Genomic DNA, 22,596 nt, shown 5'->3' on the forward strand with positions numbered 1-22,596 from the left:
AATTTTCATGATAAGCATGGATCATTTTTACAGATGTAAAAATTTCAAATTACAAAGCAAAAATTATATAACCATAAAGAAAAAGTAGTAAAGCAATTTTCGTTAAAACATTAAAAAAAAAAAAAATTTCCAAGACTCCCTTTGCACTGCATCCTTTGGCCATGACAAGCCCCGCCCATCCCATTTCTATTCCCAGTTCTGCTCCTGAAACCCTACCTTAGGAGTTTTCATTTCCTTTTTTGTTTTTTCCCCAGACTTGCTGATGGAGTGATCAAAAGTGTGTTATGGCAAACACTTCAAGCTCTTAACTTCTGTCATAGACATAACTAAGTAACATTTTCTAACGTATTTGCTGATTTCTTCATGATGACTCTTTTCTTCTACTTAGTTCAGGGGTCTATTTGAAGAGCTAATGACAGAGGGAAAATAAGAATGAAAAAAGAGCAAAACAAAAGAAAGTTACAGAATATGAGGAAAAGTAATGCATTATTCATGGCCCTTTTCCAATTTCTATAAGAATCGAATTACTCATTCCTTATGAATTAAAAGTTTGTATAAACTTAATGTTTCTTTTTGCCACAATACTGATTCCTATAATTATTTTTAAATTGGATTAAAATAAGTTTTCAGGATATCAGTAGTGTAACCCTCCATGGCACTTGATTTTGTTTTGTTTTTAATGTCTCTTAAGTCTTTTATTCTGTAACAGTCCCCCTTCCCCTACCTTTTTTCCCCCATCATTAATTTTTTACAGCCATGGGTATCAAACGAGCATGCATCAAAATCACCAGGAGGTCTTGTTAAGACATTTTGCTGGGCCCATTCCCAGAGTTTCTGATTCCGTAGGTGTTGGATAGGACCTGAGAATTGGCATTTCTAACAGTTTCCCAGTTGATACTGAAGCTGCTGGTCCTAGAGCCACACTTTGACTACTCCTGTGTTATAGAAATCATTTTGGCCGATTGCTTCCTATGTGTTACTTAACTTGTTCTTTCACCTGTATTTGCTATATATTGGTGTTTATATCCAGAGGCTTGATCATACTCAGGTTCAGTTTTTTAGACAGGAGTGCTTCACATATAGTGCTGTACACTTCTTATTGCATCAGCATCATGAGGCATATATAACGTCTGGTTGTCTTTCCCACTTTTGATTGTCTTAAAATAGATTAGTGGGTTCAGGAGGTGTTCATTTGATCCCCTCCATTATCACTTTCCCTGTCAATCTTTTATTTCGTTTTAGCATTCATAGATAATTATTACCTCTCTCCAGGATTTCATTAGGGTTAAAAGGTGGTGATTTTCTAATTCTATTATTCCTTCTGCATTTGTTAATTGGAATTCTATAGAGAAGAATTTACCATCATGGACTCTGGCTACTGTAAAGTACAGTAAGATAAATATGTGATTATTCCCTTTATTTGTCAGTACTCAAGAGTGATGGACTGGGGTGTTGGCAGCCTCCAAGAGTGAACAGTGAAGGGTTTTGGGGAGGTGTAGGGTATCACTATAAACAAATGGATTTTATGTATTTGATGTGTTTCAATCCTTTGCAATAATTGTTCTCTCTGATGTTCACATCTTAGGCCAGTGGGAGCTTCTTTAAGTAGGCTCTTGGGTGCTTTTGCTATAATGATAGTTTTTAAAAAAATAACTCTAGACCTTTTGCGTTGGTGCCTACACGGAGGCAGTGTTGAGGCAAGGATACAGACTACCATATGGTCAATTTTGATGCCAGCAGAATATCTATCATAGTAGTCTAGGATTGCTGAAAAAAAGTACAAGATCATGGAACGAAATTTCAACACTTAGGGAAAGCTTCCCTAGCTTTAAGAAAGTCTGTGAAGTTTTTTTTGTTTGTTTGTTTTGTTAGGATAAGTCAGAAGCTTTTATTTTCTATTGATAGAGTATAGAGGGATATTGTCCACAAGATACATAAACCTGTTTTTCATGATGCAAATTGTACTTTCAAATAATTACTAAAGATGATGCTGAATTGAATCCACATCTCTGTTGCTTTTCACCATGCTCTGAGAGGTATTCAAGTTCACCTAAGCTTGTTGCTAGAGTTTTATGGGTAATTAAAATGATTTTTAAAAAATTCTTTTTACCATAAGTGTTGTACATTATCCCTATATAATCAGACATTTTCCTGTGTACTGATTATAAGCTTGAATACAATGTCTGTGGCTGATTTACCTTTGTATCGCTTTAGCCTAGCATGGATCTTTTTACACAAAAGGTGCTCAGGAAACATTTATTGAATAACTGGATGAAGGAATGAATGAATGAATGAATGAGTGGGTCAGTCAATCAACTTACCTACCTGATTACGACTTCCTATTGCCAGTGGACCCAAACATTATTGTAGCTTAATGCAACTGCCACCATTTCTTTCTCTGCTTGGAACAACATGTTCTGTACCTTAAACTTTGAAATACTGAAAACCTCCAGTTTATAATCTATGGCCTTTATTAAAAATAGATAATTTTTCAGACAAAATTTCTTCCTCCAACGTGGAAATGACTTCTGAACTCTGGTTATCCCATTTTCTTATGCTATGGTAAGCCTTTGTGTATCTATTTTTTCTTTTAACAAACCTATTGTCTAAAATGCATACAAAGGAAAAAAAATCTAAATCATATATAAGTTGTTACAATACTACATCTAAAACCTTTATACTCTCCTTATTTTAAAGGAACCCTCATGATACTCTCAAAGAATAGAAAAGGCAGTCTGACCCAATTGGTGTTGCTAAAGATTCCCAGCTTTCAACCTGTGGTGACCATGACTACCTTTTTATCTCCAGAGTGGTGATCCTACCAAGAAAGGAAGGTTACGGTAGTAAGGGATTAAGGCCTTGCTACTCAAAGTGTGGTTTGTAGAGATCACCTGAGAGCTCATTAGAAATGCAGAATCTCAGGCCCATTCAGATCTGACTCAGAATCTGCATTTTAACAAGATCTCCAGGTGATTCATGTGCACATTAAATTTTGAGAAGCACTGGACTTATGAAAATACCTACTCATTTTGTTCTTTTTTTACCCTATAATATGGCTAGATTGAGGTAACTAAAGTGACCATTTTGCATCATTGTGAACTCATGAATTTTTATATATTTGACGTATCAATTAGAGAAAAACAACTTCATGTCTGGGAATTCCCTGGAGGTCCAGTGGTTAGGACTCTGTGCTTTCACTGCCATGGACCCGGGTTTGATCCTTGGTCGGGGAACTAAGATCCTGCAAGCCACACGGCACGGCCAAAAAAAAAAAAAAAGAACTTCATGTCAAAATGACAAAATTACAGTGACTTCCAAAATACAAGTATGTCTGGCTGTAACATCCATCATCGTCTTGTTGATATCAATGACTTAGTTGTCAAGGAGGAGGTTTCTTTCCTCTCTCATTATGAGTATCCATCCATAAGACTCAAAGAACAACCTTCTCAGATGTCCATTCAGGCTACATAAAGAAGCAACTTATAGTAGGGAAGCTTCCGGAGATGATTCCTAAAATTAAGGGTCAGGTGTAAAATACCGTGGATACCTCTCCTTGCTGGCTTTTGAGATTGTAAAAATGAGATTGCACATCAGCCGCAATAACCCAGTTTAAGCGATGTTTGCTAAAAGCTGTGTATGATACCCAAGTTTATCAAAGTGTTTTGGTTACACTGACTTGCAAGTTATTGCTCTTAGGTGGAAAATAAGCTGATTGCGAGAGGCATTACAGAGTTTGCACTGAGTGCAGCTTTGCAGTGGAGAAGGTGAATGCTGTATGTCTAAGCATCTTCTGTTCTCCATACTCTGCTTCTTACTGTTCCAGTGATTTTTAGTCTCTTTTTCCTTCTTCTATTATATAATACTCCATCTATCCTTCTTTATTTGTAGCTTCTCTTACCTACATTACACTAAACATTTTTTCAGATTCTTTGGGACATATCAATACTTCATTTGCCTTTGTATGTTTTGGTTGGAAGATAAGTAGCTGTAAATTTCACATGGATTTGCATATTTAAATAGGCCAATAGACAGGTATCAATGTAAGTCCATTTACTTGGTAATGACACATATAGTACAGAAATTTTAGAATCTGATGCAAACTCACCTGAGGGATATAACCTATTCTTATTAAATCACTAATTATTATAGGTGAATATGATGCAAAGTGTTAATCCAGTTTTCATAAATGTGTTGCTTTAAAAGGTAGGATGAAAACTATGTTGGCTTATATTATAACAATGTATTTTTAAAAATTAATATCTAAGGCCTTAGGACTTTTAAGAGGCCTTAAAAGGTTTCTTCTAACTGCTGGTTGTACAAATTATGAGACAGTTGACAGTAATTGAGACAATACAAACAAGCTTCTAGTACCAGTGCCGTTTTTGTGACCCAAAGTGAATTTAGGGTTCAACATTTTCTCCTTTTAGATAGCTATTATAGAAGCAAAATAAAAAATTATTTCAAAATTGTCAACTTGACAAGAATAGTTCAAGAGACTGACAGCACAACAGAGAAGTGAGGCAGAAAGAGCTGATTGTTGTGGTACTTAATCCAGAGACCGTGGGTAGCCACCTGCAATCACAGGATTGTTTCAAGGATGAACTAATTCATGTGGAAGTGCTCTGAAAAGTTCAGAGCTCCGCATGAGGGCTGAGTTGTACAAGAAGAGCAACATCGTTTTTATCTATGTGCTTGTTTGGAGGGAGGATAACCTGGAAAGCTACAGTTCTGAAGAATAGGGCCTGAGTTGTTTTCTCCTGGGGCATCCACAGCATGGAATAGCCATTTCTGGACTAATAGTGAGTGGGGCTCACTCAGCCCACCTTCATCCACAACCCCAGCTTAGCCCTCTCACATCCAGGAAGGAGCACCTGCTTCACTCAGGGTCCTGGGGTGTTGCAGCAAGCTGTAAGTTCTCCACACATAGAGGACTCTGAGAGGAGAATGCCTCCCAGTGGTGACCCACTCTCCCAGGGGCAACTCCAACAGCATCATGTGGTCACGTTTCAAGAAAGCTGTTAATGGTTGCAGATTAGTTGGGGATACTCATCCCCTGAGGCCGAATATTTGGTATCTCTTGTTAATAGGTGACTGTTACATCCCAGCTTGCCCAGGACAGTTGTGGTCTGTTGTCCTCGCGTAGTAATTAATAGAGCTCCCTTTCACACATCCTTAATAGAGCTGGATGATAAATAAGATGGTCACTCTAATGAATTTTGTTTTTGCTGTCATTCAAATGTTTTTCCAGTTTCTCAAATCTGCAATATTTGTGCAACCTGCATTGTGATTCTTGGGGGGCAGCCGTTCTTATTAGAAGCACTCTGAATGTTACCTCGTTCAGGGTTACCTCATATTGATTTACAAGGTTGTGTTAATTACTGTTGTACAACAGAGTGACTCTGTTACACATATATATTCTTTGTTTATATCCTTTTCCATTATGGTTTATCATAGGATATTAAATATAGTTCTCTGTGCTATTCAGTAGGACCTTGTTGTCTCATTCAGGGTTTTACCTCTTACTGTTTAAATAGGGCTCAGTAAAAAGTGGAAAAAATAATTATATGATACTCCCCTCTCAAAAAAATGTTTTTCAGTTTTCCTATCCAATAATTATTTTAATTTCTTTCCTAATATAGCAACTTTTTTTTTCTTTTGGTATGATAAGATTTACAAATGAAAAAAATGGCAATTTAAGTTTTTAGAAAAATGAAGGAAAACCATATTTGTGTTTATCTCACAGGCTTTGTTTATCATTTAAACGAATAGTTAAATGTTCATTATGCTTCGTTGTCTTGATGACTTGGGGAAATAATTAACTATTTTCTTACAGTGTATTCACAGAGATGTAAAACCTGAAAATATTCTAATAACTAAGCAAGGAATAATCAAGATCTGTGACTTTGGGTTTGCACGAATTCTGAGTAAGTAGTAATTTTTTACTAACTTATCCAATTCAGATGATTATGAAATGATACAGTTTAAATTCTTACTTTAGATACTGAATGTATGCTGATTGTTATATTGTTATTATTCAAAAAGGGAAATTTCACTGTAACCTTTTAGTCAGTACATCAGTTCACACTTCACCTCCATCCAATCAACTACAATTTATTGGATGTCACATTTTTGTACTTTGCCCCTTAGGAAAGGAAAAGAACTACAAGATGCATTTCTGGTCTTCATGCACTTATAATCTGAAGTAAAAGAAAGAAAAGAATAATACAAGATGACTGGCAATAAAGTACTAAAGCGAAAGGGCAGATGGTTCCCTGGAGGGGGATATTAATGTGGTCTAGAGTGGTTGGGAAAAACTTCATGGAGCTGATGAGACTAGGAGAGTAAACAGAAAATGACAGAGAGGATTCAGAGACAGTGCTGAGAAAAAAGAAGTCATCCCAGAGAGGGAGGAACCAAGGGAAAGGGGGACAAATAATGATGTCTCCTTGAATCTAGAGCTGTGCAGCAGGCAAAAAGATGCATTAACAATAGACACACTGCACGGGGGGCATACACATAATCAATATCCTGATAGGACCCAGACACAAGTGACTTGACAATGCATTGGGAAGCTGGTTTATACTTGAAGTTACACTGTAGACATTCTCCCTACCCCCTCGCCCTGGTCCTCTCTTTTTGGGATTATATAGATGTTAACTAGCTAAGGTACCTTTGGAAGTTGAACTTTTTAAAATTGAAGTATATAGTTGATTTACAATATTATGTTAGTTTCAGGTGTACAGTATAGGGATTCAGTATTTTTGCAGATTATACTCCATTATAGGTTATTACAAGATAACGGGCGTAATTCCCTGTACTGGACAGTATATTGCTTATCTATTTTATATATAGTACGGGGAAGGTGAATTTACTATCTGAGCACTGTTTGCTCGATTAGTGCCTCACTGCATGAACTGTTAGGAGTATCGTGGCTTCTGAGAATTACTAAAGCTGATCTGAATGCCTGACTGCTCTTGGGAGCAGTTCCCCTCGTGGGAGAATGTGACCCACCTGATCTGACTGATGCATTTGCAGTTCCAGGAGATGCCTACACTGATTATGTCGCTACAAGACGGTACCGAGCTCCTGAACTTCTTGTGGGAGATACCCACTATGGTTCTTCAGTCGACGTATGGGCTACCGGTTGCGTTTTTGCAGAGCTCCTGACAGGCCAGCCACTCTGGCCTGGAAAATCAGATGTGGACCAACTGTATCTGATAATCAGAACACTGGGTATAAGTTGCATTTTATGGCTTACAGAGTTGCTAAAGTGTTATAGTAGTGGTATGTCACTGTAATGAACAATAAGACCTTTCTTTCGTCTCCAAAGTGCTACTCGGGATGGCTGTTCTGGGTTGTAGCCAAAGCCCAACCCTTTTCTCAATGTGTAGAGCCATAACTTCTGTCAGTGAGGAGTTTTCAGATGCCTTTCCAAGTCAAGTCAATTAGCCGTGGAATAAACTATACGTTTACTTTCCTTATCAGCCTAAGATAGGGCTAAGGGTATGAGTCAGCTGCATAGAGCTTACTCTAAAGAGATTTACTCAAATGCACTTTCTATCCTCTGTAAAAGAGGATTTTTCCCCTTTCCTCTAGCGCAGGGGTGAGCAAACTTTTTCTATAAAGGGCCAAATGGTAAATATTTTAGGTTTTGCAGGCTCTACAGCCTCTGTTGCAACTCCTCAAATCTGCTTCTTTATACTTAAGAATTTACAAATTACTTTCACACACACCATCTCTTTCAGTCTTAAGAAAAGCCCATTAAGGACATTATAACATTTTTCATTGTGCCTGTTTTTGCCAGTGAGGAAACTGAGGCTCTGGGAGCTTCCATGAGTGGCCTAAAGTCCTACAACTAGTTAAGTGCAGAATAAGAATGGACTCAAATGCTCTCTTTCGTGAGCTTTCATCACGATGCAGCGTCCTCAGCACTTGTCTACTTCCACCTGGTTGGAAGAGAACATAACCCAAAAGATTAGCTGCAGCTTTACGCCAGCAGCATGGATGCAAACAAAGTGATGGGTATTTATTAATCCCTTCCCATAGGCTCTCCTGGCAGCATGGCTGCTGGGCAAGGGAACTACTGCTGTCTGGTCTGATGCAATTCCCTGTGTGGTCCCAACACATTCTGCTGGAGAATTCCGCAGCATGAAAAATGTGGGGTAGAGTATCACTACAGGCCACACCTGAAGCTTATGCTGTTTAATTGATTTCCTACAAGGATTGTGGAAATTTACATTAGGCAGATGTTAGAGAGACCTGAGTCTGAATCCTGGGTCTGTCACCTAATGACCGTGTGACTTTAGACAGTTGATCAAACCTCTGAGCCTCATTCTCTGACTGGGACAGTATAAATGAAAAATAGCAACGATTGTGAGATGGTTATGAGATTAAATAGGATCATACGTGTAAAGCCCTCCAGACCACTTGCTTACCTCCTCTTTTGGTGGCGGCTGAATGGCAGACCAAACCATGTGTGGCAAAGAGAGTTCCTTGGGAGCATTGACCTTACCTGAGAAGGTATGTTTTTGCAGTGACCCATTCCTCCTAAATCTGGAGGGAATGGTCAGGCTCAGTATTTCTTTCACGTCTGGACCTCAGAAGTTAACCATTAAAGCATTATGTTATTTTCAGTAAATTTATCATGAGTTATGTGGTTTGTATTTTACAGGAAAACTAATCCCAAGACATCAATCTATCTTTAAAAGTAACCAATTTTTCCATGGCATCAGTATTCCTGAACCAGAAGATATGGTAAATTGCTGGATTCTGGTGTTTTGTTATCTGTGTTGCTACTTTCTTTATAGGGGTAGTTGTTTCTTTTTTAATGTTTGTGCACTGGGCTCCTGTTTTCCTTACGACACACTGACACAGGTCAAAAAAACTATGTAAAAACTACATAAAATGAACCAGGAGAATGCTTTAAAAGTTTACTTGCCCTATGTATTCAAAGATTAATTCAATTTTAAATTTGAAGTGAAAGTATACTTAGTTCCTTCATAAATACCGTGATCCTTTTAATCAAAACACTCCGGTACCTTGCCCTGAAATAATTATGAAATAATTATTTTCTCATAAATAGTACTTACCATAGTTGTCTCTATTTTGAAAAAAAATGCATTCTCTATTTTTTTAGCTTCTGAAACAAAGCTCAAATCAATAGAAACTATTTCTTCACAACATATATTTCCACATGGAAGGTCATTCCACAAAATGATCCTCATTGTATCCAAATCAAAACTGCAAACCACAATGATCACCTCTGTACTCTTCCTGTGGTCTTTGCCTTTCTTTGGGAATCTACCAATGACTACTTGACCCTCTTACTCTCTGTAGTCATTGATTTCCTGTCTGTGTTACCTAAGTCTGGGCTATGATCTTTAAAACTCTGCATGATCTAGATTCTGCCTATAGAATGAAAGGACGGTCAGGGGAAGCATGTGCCACGCTCCAGCTGTGTTGGAGGTGGGGAGAGTCTGCAAAGCCAGGTCATGATTTATGGCACCTGTGAACCATCAGATTCAGGTGGTCCCAACTTCTCTAAACACCCTGTTCATCTTAAATTTATCTCGTATATTACCTTGATTTATGTACTGGATTTCTTTTTTATTATATTTGTTAAGACTTTTAACAAATATAATAAAAGGTTAAAAGTTGAATTACAAGTCTAGAGGTTGAATTACAAAAGATTACTTATATAACATGTTTGATTTAAAGACTAAAATACAACAAATTCACATGTACCTGCTGCCTAGTTAAGGAAGGAGAATATTGCCATTAACTTGGAAGCTTCCCCCTCCCCATGTACTCTTCCTCAATCCCATTCCCTTCCCCCCTTACTATTCTGAATTTTGTGTTCATCATTCTGTTGCTTTCTGTAGTGCTCTTAATTATGCAGCTCAGTGTATTTTCATTAATGCTCAAAGCATCCCTGTAAGTAGATCAGGCATCCCTATAAGTAGATATTAGGGTACTGTTGTAGGATTTCAGAAGGGGACATTTAGCACGAACATTTACCAAACACTAATTGCAAAACACTGTGAAGTTAATAGCTTCAGTTTTTCCCATTACACTACACAGTAGTGTAAAATTATGATTTTAAAAAATCAAAATCTAACCTACTAGGGGATCTTTCTCCAAAGTATTCTTAATGCTAATATATTTAAAATATCCATTACTTTGTGGTTAGGTAACATTGAAATGCTTTACTTTGTTTTTTAGGAAACTCTTGAAGAAAAGTTCTCAGATGTTCATCCTGTGGCTTTGAATTTCATGAAGGTACCTAAGCATCAATTATAACCATTATTGACTGCAAGTCATAATGATTGAAGCTGGTAACTCTGGGAGGGGTGGACAGTAGGGCAAATAATGCCAAGGTAAAAATGTAGTCATTGAAACAGTTAAGGAACTGTAAAATAATTACAGTTAAAGGAACATCAGTGGTTTAAACAGTAATCTTTCTAACATATCCATTAAAATTAGTAGAAGATGAAAGAGTATAATTAAGGTCTGCCGTGATGAAGACCATACTTCTTCTGCATTCGTTAGGAAATTTGACTGTTAAGTCAGTATATTCAAGACTATGGAAATTTATGAGGATAAATGTACTCCTTAAGTTTGAAGATCAAGAATTGTGCTGTAGAGGGAAGAGATATGGGGATATATGTATATGTATAGCTTCTGTCAGAGAGGATTATTACAATACCTGTCTAACAAAGTATTCACTTTGTTATAAAGCAGAAACTAACACACCATTGTAAAGCAATTATACTCCAATAAAGATGTTAAAAATAGATATATAGGGCTTCCCTGGTGGCGCAGTGGTTGAGAATCTGCCTGCCAATGCAGGGGACACGGGTTCGAGCCCTGGTCTGGGAAGATCCCACATGCCGCGGAGCAACTAAGCCCGTGAGCCACAACTACTGAGCCTGTGCGTCTGGAGCCTGTGCTCCACAATAGGAGAGGCCGCGATAGTGAGAGGCCCGTGCACCGTGATGAAGAGTGGCCCCCACTTGCCTCAACTAGAGAAAGCCCTGGCACAGAAACGAAGACCCAACACAGCCAAAATAAATAAATAAATAAATAAATAAAAGTGAAATTAAAAAAATTGATATATAAATAAAATAAAAATTTTAAAAATAAAAAAAACTGTGCTGCCCAGTATGGTAGCCACTAGTTACATGTTACTATTGAGCACTTGAAATATGGCTGATTAGAATTGAGATGTACTATATTTCTATGAAAATTACTTTAAAAAAGAATATAAAATATTTCATTAATAGTTTTTAAAATAGTACATGTTGAACTGATAACATTTTGGATACACTGGGTTAACTAAAATTTTAAATTGCTTTTTTAAAAAATCAGTAGAAGATCAGGCAAAATCAGAACCATGCAGACACCAAATATAGCCCCTGTACCAGGGCCAAAAGAGATAGTCAAACAAAGGACAAATTCTAATAAAAAGCAGAAGAAACTCATCTATGACCAGTATGCCATTCATGCTTGGCCAACTGAGGCCATGCTAGAAAGTGTGCCTCTTCCATTCAGTGTGGACGCTGAAAGCCTTTAGTGGTATAGGGATGGAGATACTAGTATGAGTATCTATCTTTAACAACCAATTAAGTTATATTTATAGCAATGACTTCCATACCACTGATCAGAATGACTACTCATCAGAATGAGCTTTTTAAAAATATACATTCCAATAAATAACCTCAGATTTACAGAAGCAGAATCTCTATGAATAGGACCTTGGAATTTGTATCTTTAAGCCTCCCCCTAGGTGATTATGATAAGCAGCCCAGTTTGAAACTCTTCTGATCTAGAAAGTAGAGCCATCTGGATGACCTAGAGTCAACTTTGTAGACCAGCCTTTGTGCTAGTGCTGGTCACTACCCAGGTGCTATCCAGGGTGCTGGATTCCTTCAGTCTGAGTCCTCCTGAGACTTGGAGGCTGACACCTCTGAGCTCTCAGACTGCCCTGACCACTGCTCCACTGGACCTCACCTGCCTTCTACCTGTCTCACTGCTCTGACTTGCCCTAACCCAGCACTCTGCAGGCCCTGTCCTGGAAGTCTAATTCTCCAACCTTGTTCTGGACAGGCTGTTCTGACCCGCCTGCAATTTAGCAAAACCCCCGAGGGGTTGGTGGAGGGTAGGTCAAGCCCTGTAAGCCCAATCCATTCTCAGGTGGCTTTTCAAACTTGAACAGGTATTAAATTCACCCTGAAGGCTTGTTAAACACAGATTGCTGGGCCCCACCCCCAGTGCTTTTGATTCAGTAGGCCTGGGGTTGGACCAAAGAATTTGTATTTCTAGCAAGTTCTCAGGTGATGCTGATGTAGCTGGCCTAGGGACCACATTTTGTGGAGCCCTACAAACTATTTGCTTTTTTTTTTTTATCTTTTATTTATTTATTTATTTTTATATTTATTTTTGGCTGTGTTGGGTCTTCGTTTCTGTGCGAGGGCTCTCTCCAGTTGCAGCGAGCAGGGGCCACTCTTCATCGCGGTGCGCGGGCCTCTTCACTATTGCGGCCTCTCGTTGCGGAGCACAGGCTTCAGACGCGCAGGCTCAGTAATTGTGGCTCACGGGCCTAGTTGCTCCACGGCATGTAGGATCTTCCCAGACCAGGGCTCGAACCTGTGTCCTCTGCATTGGCAGGCAGATTCTCAACCACTGCGCCACCAGGGAAGCCCCCAAACTATTTGCTTTGACAAGTGATAAATCAATGTCACTGGTGAAACGCACCTGACATACATTTACCCCCCTTGAGACATTGAATGTTCATCAAATCTACCCTCAAAAGACTTTGAAAGCGCAAAAGAAGAGCAATTCCAGTTATTAACAAGTTCCAAGTACTGGATAATATACAAACTTGAAGATTTTCTAAACTCATATTTGCTCTACCAAGTTATTATTCAGAGTTTTGGGGCACAGTAACAAAAGAGGCTCCTCTTTTAATATCTTCTTTGCTCTTCCCGTCTTCCATAGGAGTGTCTGAGGATGAATCCAGATGACAGGTTAACCTGTGCCCAACTCCTGGAGAGCCCCTACTTTGATCCTTTTCAAGAGGACCAAATTAAAAGAAAAGCATGTAATGAAGGAAGAAACAGAAGATGTCAGCAGGTACCTCCGTTCAAAAGTTAAAGTGCTGTAAAAATGATTCTTTATTTTCCTTCTCTACCTTTCAAAGTGAGACTAGGCGGGCACCAAGATCTTCTCTTTGCACTGGTTTAGTTGTATTTGTTTGTCTAATAAATATTGGTGATTTATGTCATGAAACCATAAAACTATGAAAATATACAGATTGTCACAAAATCTTATTCCAAATACACTTAAGTTATTGCACAATTCTTTTCTTACACTGAATCGATATCCCCCCTGCCAGGTCATGTACCCAAAACACAACAGTTTCAAACAAGTGAGCCCCGATTACAGCAGAACTGAGTTTGACCAGCATTATGGAAGAATCCCGGTACCTTCTGTAGCCTCCAGATGCCCGGTAAAGGAAACTTGACTCTTCTGTCTTTCCACCCGTGGCAGGCACCTTAGTCTGCCTTTCCTAGGCTTTTCCTGGAAGCCAAGGACAAAATACAAAGAGCTGAAACTCAGATATCTGAGAACCAAATCCTGTCCTAAAATGTGCCAATATTGTGGAATAATACAGTGAATATAAAGACGAACACTGATTCTGTAGCTTATTAGGCAACTACCATTTACTTGCAAAACTTTGAAGTTAAAACATAAACTCCATGAAAGTAGGTTTCTTTGAGTTTGGATTTTTTTTCCCCTCACCTGTATCCCCAGCACCTAAAACAATATCTGTTACATCAAAAGTACTTAATAAATATTATCCAAATAAATAAGTAGGTGAACATTGCTTATTAATAAGCCAAGATGGTAATTTTCCATTTTTCAGAAACTGACAATTGTCACATTTTGCGTTTGCTTAATCCTCCACCTCTGATCTACTTTTTTGTTCATTTATCTTCTCATTAGCATCTTTACCATAAAGGAAGAAAGTGGTCTCTTTCAATAGTTAAAATAGAAGTTTGTTGGGAGAGAAAGATCAAACTAATCAATAAGATGAAATGTTTAGATGACATCTGTGTATCCAAAATCTTTATCCAAAATAAAAATCCAAATTTGTATTACATAGGTCATTTTACCTTTAACTGTTCAAGTTACATGTTTGCAAGTTAAGCCTGATACAGTTTACTTAAATAACCAAAAAATTAGGGTTTGTTCAAATAAGTCTGAGGCAGCAATTTGAAATACAGTGTGAATTTTGTGTAAAAACACTGCCCCCTCAAAAACATCTCACCAGCTTCCCCAGCTTTGTCCTGGGAGGGTGGATGGCGGCCCTGCTCCATCCTGCATCTCGGTCCCTGATCCACTTTCCACCACGCTCACCTCCAGGTGGGTGGAGATGCTGCTCTCCCTTTAAGTCTCCAGTTCACAGCTGTGCTACCCGTTCTTTAATACTTTGTGGCCCAGCTGATACAGATCAGGGACTTTACAGAAGGCCTTCCCAAAGACCCAAGACAACAGAAGGAAAAGAAACACCAAGAGCAGCATGCACCTAGAGAATGTCATTTACAAAGACAATGTCATGTTCTCCGTGCTTAGCCATCTGCATCCTGCCCATCTCTACGTGCTAGCCCCACCAGAGCCCTCACCACGAGACCGTGCCTAACCGCCTCCCTCCACCAGGTGAAGTCCATAGGGAGCAAGGCCAAGAGAAAGACAGGGATGTCTTTCAAGTTCTGGTTTTCTTTCTGAGCACACACCTCTTTCCTAGACATTTTACCATATCAGAAAATAAACTAAAAATTCAGAAAGATCTTTTCATACAGGGTGGTTTCACTTTGTAAGTTCAAATTTCTACCTAGATCTTAGTTTCTGTATCTCTGAGTGGATAACCAGCAATTTCCCTGAGACTAAATGTTGTTTTAAGTTGATAGTAAAGAGGTTTTAAATCTTTGCTGTTCTGCCAATATCCTAAAATTAATATCCAAAATTAAAAATTTGAGATGGGTAGAATGTAGACTCTTGGAATTATTGTTTAATAGCTGGTGGACATCTATCTTTTAAACGCTGACTAGATACTCATAAATGAGTTTATTGAAATAAATCATAGTACATCTCTGAGAATCCTAGAATAAATCATAGAAACTAATTTTCAAGTATCAGAGAATCACAATTTTTGGAAAAAGTAACCCTGTTTAACTTTTAAAATTGATGTCTCTTGACATCTTTGCACCATATGTATCCTTTTTGTCTTACCACCTTTAAATTAAACTGTACCAATAGGAATTATTTTCAATTTACTTTCCTATTTTTGTCTTGTTCTGCTATTAGAATCAACTGTTGCCTCTCATACCAGGAAGGCACATCTCCCCCACACCTGATGGAAGAAAACAAGTTTTCCAGTTAAAATTCGATCATCTTCCAAACATTTAGTTCTTTCAAGTGGAAAGTAATTTAATAGGTACACGTTTTTGTACCAGAGGAATAGGGATCCTCAGTGTTTCAAATGCAAATGAGCCATATGAAAATTAAGATGCTTTCTAGAATTGTTTTGCTCTGATCATTACTGATTCCTCTGCCCATGCTTTTTACATGCCAACTTTATCTTTTAGAACATTTTCTTTAAATGTTACAAAGTCTGAACCTGCACATATGGAGGAGACATTTTCAATTTCATCAGAGCAGCCCCTCTTGAAGCAATGTGTATCGAGAATTTGTGAGCTTATACTTTGATTTCTGAAAACGATTTACATTTATCATCTTGCTTCAGCTGACCACATACTGTCTTAGAGCAGTATCAAATAGCTTGCCTAGCTGTTGTTTGTGTACGGAATGGCATTACGTTTCTGCATTTTAATTCACTCTTATTGTATCCAGGTCTGTTGAGTAACGCTGGTGTTTTATTTTGTGTTTTTTTATTGGTGTAGGAAGGGAACCTTGAAATGTCATCTAGGTTTATCCCTTAATTCCAGGGCAGACTCTACTTTCTCTGTCTCATAAGACATTGACAATTCTATTTTTAAAGCTAGCTAGAGAACATGTCATACATTTACATAGAAAATAGTGGATGAACTGCAAGGAATTACCATCCTCGTGACATCATGCCCTAGGATAATTGACTGCTGACTCTATTGCTCTCCTTTGGTACATCACGGTTCCTTATCCTTTTCTCCTCCTGTCTAGATCATCTCAGTACCTAAACCTGTCCTCCTGGGTGTATTTTCTACATTGTCAACACTCTCTTCCAAACATTTGCATCCATAGCCTCTATAAACTTGTGCAGCCCTACACTCAGGCATCATGGTCAGGTCAAGTTTGTAAACACTTTTGAGAGCAGGAAGATTATCATTCAGTTATCTTCATTTTGTGTCTCTTATCCAAAAAAGACACAGACAAACAGAACACCTCAATAAGTGAGCTGAATTTATGTTGGGATATTTTCCCAAGTAAACTTGACACACACACACACATACATACATATATGTAAATATATGTTTATAATTATAAATTTTGAAGCATCATAGTAGATGCCTTTTATCCTGGACATCTAAAAATGATACAGACTGTTTGAAAGTACTTTTAGTTTGCTAGCAAGGAACTCATGTAAAATAATAGCATGAGGCTGTCTGTCATCACTGTCTGGCATAAAGGCACAAAATAGTGATGTCTCTATCAATAAATATTAAGATTATTTCATTAAATTTTTTCTGCTCCTGGGTCTGGCATGCTTACCTGAACATTGTCAGATTTTGCAAATACACATAATTCCAGAAATTCCTTGTATTTGGCACCAAGGCACCAAGCATAAATTGTTAGTAAGAAAACACAGTTCCACCTTACGTTCATCTCTAAAAGTCTGTTGCACATATAAATATGGCTCTGTAAACTTCCAGAGAATCTCATTCAGTTACTTGGGTGCATCTCTTTATTAAGGAATTATGGCCTCTAAACAGTAGTTTCTTGCTCACTGGAAGGATATTTTAAGTGGGCTTATTTAGCCATTTAACGTACTCAGTGTGAATGTAAGCTGCTAGGATCTTCTTTATTTTCATCTTTTTATCAGAATGTGCCTCTTCAGATTTTTATGTTTCTTGCATTTTTAATAAGATGATACCAAAGGTGCAAGGACAATAAGAAATAAAAAATAAAAGGCAACATTGATTAGAGATTTCTTTTTAGCATTCATAGTGCTTTTACCATTGAAGCCTTCTTATTGGCAAACCACGCATTCTGCTCCAGCTCTCCTAAATGTATATACACATAGACACTATATATATAGGGTTGGCCAAAAGTCTGTTCGGGTTTTTCCATAACATCTTACGAAAAAACCAGAAGGAACTTTTTGGCCAACCCAGTAAAATATATATATATATATATATATATATATATATATATATATATACACACCCATACACAAACATATATGCAGAAATTAAGAAGACAGCACAAGACTCCATTATCCATTTTATAACTGTGCTTCAAACAACAGTGGAGTTTGGGGCAGGGGTTGGTAGGGTGACTGTCTTCCCTTCATTTTTGCTTACATTTAAGAATCAATTCAAACTAGCATTTCTCTCTCAATTTTTTTCCTTAGACAAATCCATCGTTTAGGTATCACTGAGGAGAGGAGAGGGGAAAGCATCTAATGCTTAGAAAAATGTTCGGATGCAGTCATATTAGCTTGAAGAAAAGGAATCTTCTGATGACATTTGCATACTTCTCTCTCCCTGAGTGGCCCAGGCCCGGGAGCACTACAGCTGCCTGTATCACTCAGGGGCACATGTCTCAAAGTGAGACTCTTTTCGAAGTGCGTATTTCTCACCTCCGTACTTCACAAATTCCCTCGCATTTCTCAGCCACATGGAAGACAGTTGCACTTGTGCCCAAATTAAGTAATGACTTTTGTAAAAGTTATCCTCAGCAAATAGGCTTGCCCCAGGCTCTGCGCAGAGGCTCACGCGATTCTATAACCATGCATTTCCTTTTACAGTCTTGCACAGTTTCTGGCTTACCTGGGACTTGTCTCACCCGTGCCAGCTTCCAGGCTCTTTAATTTATTTATAGAGCTCTTTCCCAGTGCTGTCCAAATACTACACTGTCATGGTGAGTGACGCCACCTAAATACTCCTTTTCTCCACCTCAGTGTGACCTCTTGGCTCCCTAGTTTCCTCAGACTTTCCACACACGTGTACCTGGGAATCTCTAAGCTGCTGGCTGGCTTTCTTTCTTTCTTTTCTTTCTTTCTTTCCTTCTTTCTTTCTTTCTTTCTTTCTTTCTTTCTTTCTTTCTTTCTTTCTTTCTTCCTTCCTTCCTTCCTTCCTTCCTTCCTTCCTTCCTTCCTTCCTACCTTCCCTCCCTCCCTCCCTTCTTTCTTTCTTCTTTCCTTTCTTTCTTTCACAGAGCACTTTACAGAGAATTAAAAGTGCAGACCTTACTTATTCTTAGTGCTCCTGCTTCTTCGGGGGAGAAGGAAGTGCGCCGTAGAAAGGACATTTGATTCAGCTTGTGTCAGCCCCGTAGGCCTATTTGCTCGGACTCTGTCTTTGGTCTCCGTTTCAGTCCTGGTGATATCTGAATGTGATTGTTCAGACTTGCTGCAATCACGAAGCCCTTGAGGGATCACTTTCTGAAGATTATTTTAACTAGACTGAATCATTAAAAAGTGGTGTTCAAGAGGCAACTGTTGAATGCTTTGGATTAGGGAGATGATTGAGTAAAGGGTAACAACAAAGCTCCCAAGCAGGGAATGAAGAGGTGATCAGGGAGATTGTCCCTCTTCTCAGGTAGCTCTCTCACTGTTCTTTAGTGCTCTTGCAGGTTCCCCAAAATACAAGACGTAAGAAAATTAATATGTTATTTTTTTTTTAAACATCTTTATTGAAGTATAATTGCCTTACAATGGTGTGTTAGCTTCTGCTTTATAACAAAGTGAATCAGTTATACATATACAATATGTTCCCATTTCTCTTCCCTCTTGCATCTCCCTCCCTCCCACCCTCCCCATCCCACCCCTCTAGGTGGTCACAAAGCACCGAGCTGATCTCCCTGTGCTATGCGGCTGCTTCCCACTAGTTATCCATTCTCTAGAAGGTCTGTGTCTTTATTCCCGTCTTGCCACTAGGTTCTTCATGGCCTTTTTTTTTTCCTTAGATTCCGTATATATGTGTTAGCATACTGTATTTGTTTTTCTCTTTCTGACTTACTTCACTCTGTATGACAGACTCTAACTCCATCCACCTCATTACAAATACCTCCATTTCCATTGTATATATGTGCCACATCTTCTTTATCCATTCATCTGTCGATGGACATTTAGGTTGCTTCCATGTCCTGGCTATTGTAAATAGAGCTGCAATGAACATTGTGGTACATGACTCTTTTTGACCTATGGTTTTCTCAGGGTATATGCCCAGTAGTGGGATTGCTGGGTCGTATGGTAGTTCTATTTGTAGTTTTTTAAGGAACCTCCATACTGTTCTCCATAGTGGCTGTATCAATTTACATTCCCACCAACAGTGCAAGAGTGTTCCCTTTCCTCCACACCCTCTCCAGCATTTATTGTTTCTAGATTTTTTGATGATGGCCATTCTGACCGGTGTGAGATGATATCTCATTGTAGTTTTGATTTGCATTTCTCTAATGATTAATGATGTTGAGCATTCTTTCATGTGTCTGTAGGCCATCTGTATATCTTCTTTGGAGAAATGTCTATTTAGGTCTTCTGCCCATTTTTGGATTGGGTTGTTCGTTTTTTTGTTATTGAGCTGCATGAGCTGCTTGTAAATCTTGGAGATTAATCCTTTGTCAGTTGCTTCATTTGCAAATATTTTCTCCCATTCTGATGGTTGTCTTTTGGTCTTGTTTATGGTTTCCTTTGCTGTGCAAAAGCTTTTAAGTTTCATTAGGTCCCATTTGTTTATTTGTGTTCTTATTTCCATTTCTCTGGGAGCTGGGTCAAAAAGAATCTTGCTGTGATGTATGTCATAGAGTGTTCTGCCTATGTTTTCCTCTAAGAGTTTGATAGTGTCTGCCCTTACACTTAGGTCTTTAATCCATTTTGAGTTTATTTTTGTGCATGGTGTCAGGGAGTGTTCTAATTTCATACTTTTACATGTACCTGTCCAATTTTCCCAGCACCACTTATTGAAGAGGCTGTCTTTTCTCCACTGTATATGCTTGCCTCCTTTATCAAAGATAAGGTGACCATATGTGTGTGGGTTTATCTCTGGGCTTTCTATCCTGTTCCATTGATCTATATTTCTGTTTTTGTGCCAGTACCAAACTGTCTTGATTACTGAAGCTTTGTAATATAGTCTGAAGTCAGGGAGCCTGATTCCCCCAGCTCCATTTTTCGTTCTCAAGATTGCTTTGGCTATTCAGGGTCTTTTGTGTTTCCATACAAATTGTGAAATTTTTTGTTCTAGTTCTGTGAAAAATGCCAGTGGTAGTTTGATAGGGATTGCATTGAATCTGTAGATTGCTTTGGGTAGTAGAGTCATTTTCACAATGTTGATTCTTCCAATCCAGGAACATGGTATATCTCTCCATCTATTTGTATCATCTTTAATTTCTTTCATCAGTGTCTTATAATTTTCTGCATACAGGTCTTTTGTCTCCTTAGGTAGGTTTATTCCTAGATATTTTATTCTTTTTGTTGCAATGGTAAACGGGAGTGTTTTCTTAATTTCACTTTCAGATTTTTCGTCATTAGTGTATAGAAATGCAAGAGATTTCTGTGCATTAATTTTGTATCCTGCTACTTTACCAAATTCATTGATTAGCTCTAGGAGTTTTCTGGTAGCATCTTTAGGATTCTCTATGTATAGTATCATGTCATCTGCAAATAGTGACAGCTTTACTTCTTCTTTTCCGATTTGGATTCCTTTTATTTCTTTGTCTTCTCTGATTGCTGTGGCTAACACTTCCAAAACTATGTTGAATAATAGTGGTGAGGGTGGGCAACCTTGTCTTGTTCCTGATCTTAGTGGAAATGGTTTCAGTTTTTCACCATTGAGGACAATGTTGGCCGTGGGTTTGTCATATATGGCCTTTATTATGTTGAGGAAAGTTCCCTCTATGCCTACTTTCTGCAGGGCTTTTATCATAAATGGGTGTTGAATTTTGTCGAAAGCTTTCTCTGCATCTATTGAGATGATCATATGGTTTTTCTCCTTCAATTTGTTGATATGGTGTATCACATTGATTGATTTGCGTATATTGAAGAATCCTTGCATTCCTGGGATAAACCCCACTTGATCATGGTGTATGATCCTTTTAATGTGCTGTTGGATTCTGTTTGCTAGTATTTTGTTGAGGATTTTTGCATCTATGTTCATCAGTGATATTGGCCTGTAGTTTTCTTTCTTTGTGACATCTTTGTCTGGTTTTGGTATCAGGGTGATGGTGGCCTCGTAGAATGAGTTTGGGAGTGTTCCTTCCTCTGCAATATTTTGGAAGAGTTTGAGAAGGATAGGTGTTAGCTCTTCTCTAAATGTTTGATAGAATTCACCTGTGAAGCCATCTGGTCCTGGGCTTTTGTTTGTTGGAAGGTTTTTAATCACAGTTTCAATTTCAGTGCTTGTGATTGGTCTGTTCATATTTTCTATTTCTTCCTGGTTCAGTCTCGGCAGTTTGTGCATTTCTAAGAATCTGTCCATTTCTTCCAGGTTGTCCATTTTATTGGCATAGAGTTGCTTGTAGTAATCTCTCATGATCTTTTGTATTTCTGCAGTGTCAGTGGTTACTTCTCCTTTTTCATTTCTAATTCTATTGATTTCAGTCTTCTCCCTTTTTCTCTTGATGAGTCTGGCTAATGGTTTATCAATTTTGTTTATCTTCTCAAAGAACCAGCTTTTAGTTTCATTGATTTTTGCTATTGTTTCCTTCATTTCTTTTTCATTTATTTCTGACCTGATCTTTATAATTTCTTTCCTTCTGCTGGCTTTGGGGTTTTTTTGTTCTTCTTTCTCTAATTGCTTTAGGTGCAAGGTTAGGTTGTTTATTTGAGATGTTTCCTGTTTCTTGAGGTAGGCTTGTATTGCTATAAACTTCCCTCTTAGCACTGCTTTTGCTGCATCCCATAGGTTTTGGGTCATCGTGTTTTCATTGTCATTTGTTTCTAGGTATTTTTTTTTTTTTTTTTTTTTTTTTGTTTTTGTTTCTAGGTATTTTTTGATTTCCCCTTTGATTTCTTCAGTGATCACTTCGTTATTAAGTAGTGTATTGTGTAGCCTCCATGTGTTTGTATTTTTTACAGATCTTTTCCTGTAATTGATATCTAGTCTCATAGCGTTGTGGTCGGAAAAGATACTTGGTACGATTTCAATTTTCTTAAATTTACCAAGGCTTGATTTGTGACCCAAGATATGATCTATCCTGGAGAATGCTCCATGAGCACTTGAGAAAAATGTGTATTCTGTTGTTTTTGGGTGGAATGTCCTATAAATATCAATTAAGTCCATCTTGTTTAATGTATCATTTAAAGCTTGTGTTTCCTTATTTATTTTCATTTTGGATGATCTGTCCATTGGTGCAAGTGGGGTGTTAAAGTCCCCTACTATG

The 22,596-nt window shown here is 38.1% G+C and overlaps 1 protein-coding gene across 1 annotated transcript in view; it reads left to right on the top strand.

Moving 5' to 3' along the window:
* CDKL4 (cyclin dependent kinase like 4) overlaps positions 1–17,316 on the top strand; it is a 49,882-nt gene extending 32,566 nt beyond the window's left edge. Inside the window, exons 4-10 of the mRNA XM_036874096.1 lie at positions 255–327; positions 5,834–5,924; positions 7,036–7,233; positions 8,672–8,754; positions 10,222–10,278; positions 12,997–13,131; positions 15,367–17,316. Of these exons, the coding sequence (XP_036729991.1) occupies positions 255–327; positions 5,834–5,924; positions 7,036–7,233; positions 8,672–8,754; positions 10,222–10,278; positions 12,997–13,131; positions 15,367–15,468 (739 nt within the window). The 3' untranslated portion in view covers positions 15,469–17,316. The remainder of the gene's footprint in view (positions 1–254; positions 328–5,833; positions 5,925–7,035; positions 7,234–8,671; positions 8,755–10,221; positions 10,279–12,996; positions 13,132–15,366) is intronic.
* Positions 17,317–22,596: the final 5,280 nt, after the last annotated feature.

This window comes from Balaenoptera musculus, chromosome 13 (assembly GCF_009873245.2).
Source record: "Balaenoptera musculus isolate JJ_BM4_2016_0621 chromosome 13, mBalMus1.pri.v3, whole genome shotgun sequence".
Taxonomy (NCBI): domain Eukaryota; kingdom Metazoa; phylum Chordata; class Mammalia; order Artiodactyla; family Balaenopteridae; genus Balaenoptera; species Balaenoptera musculus.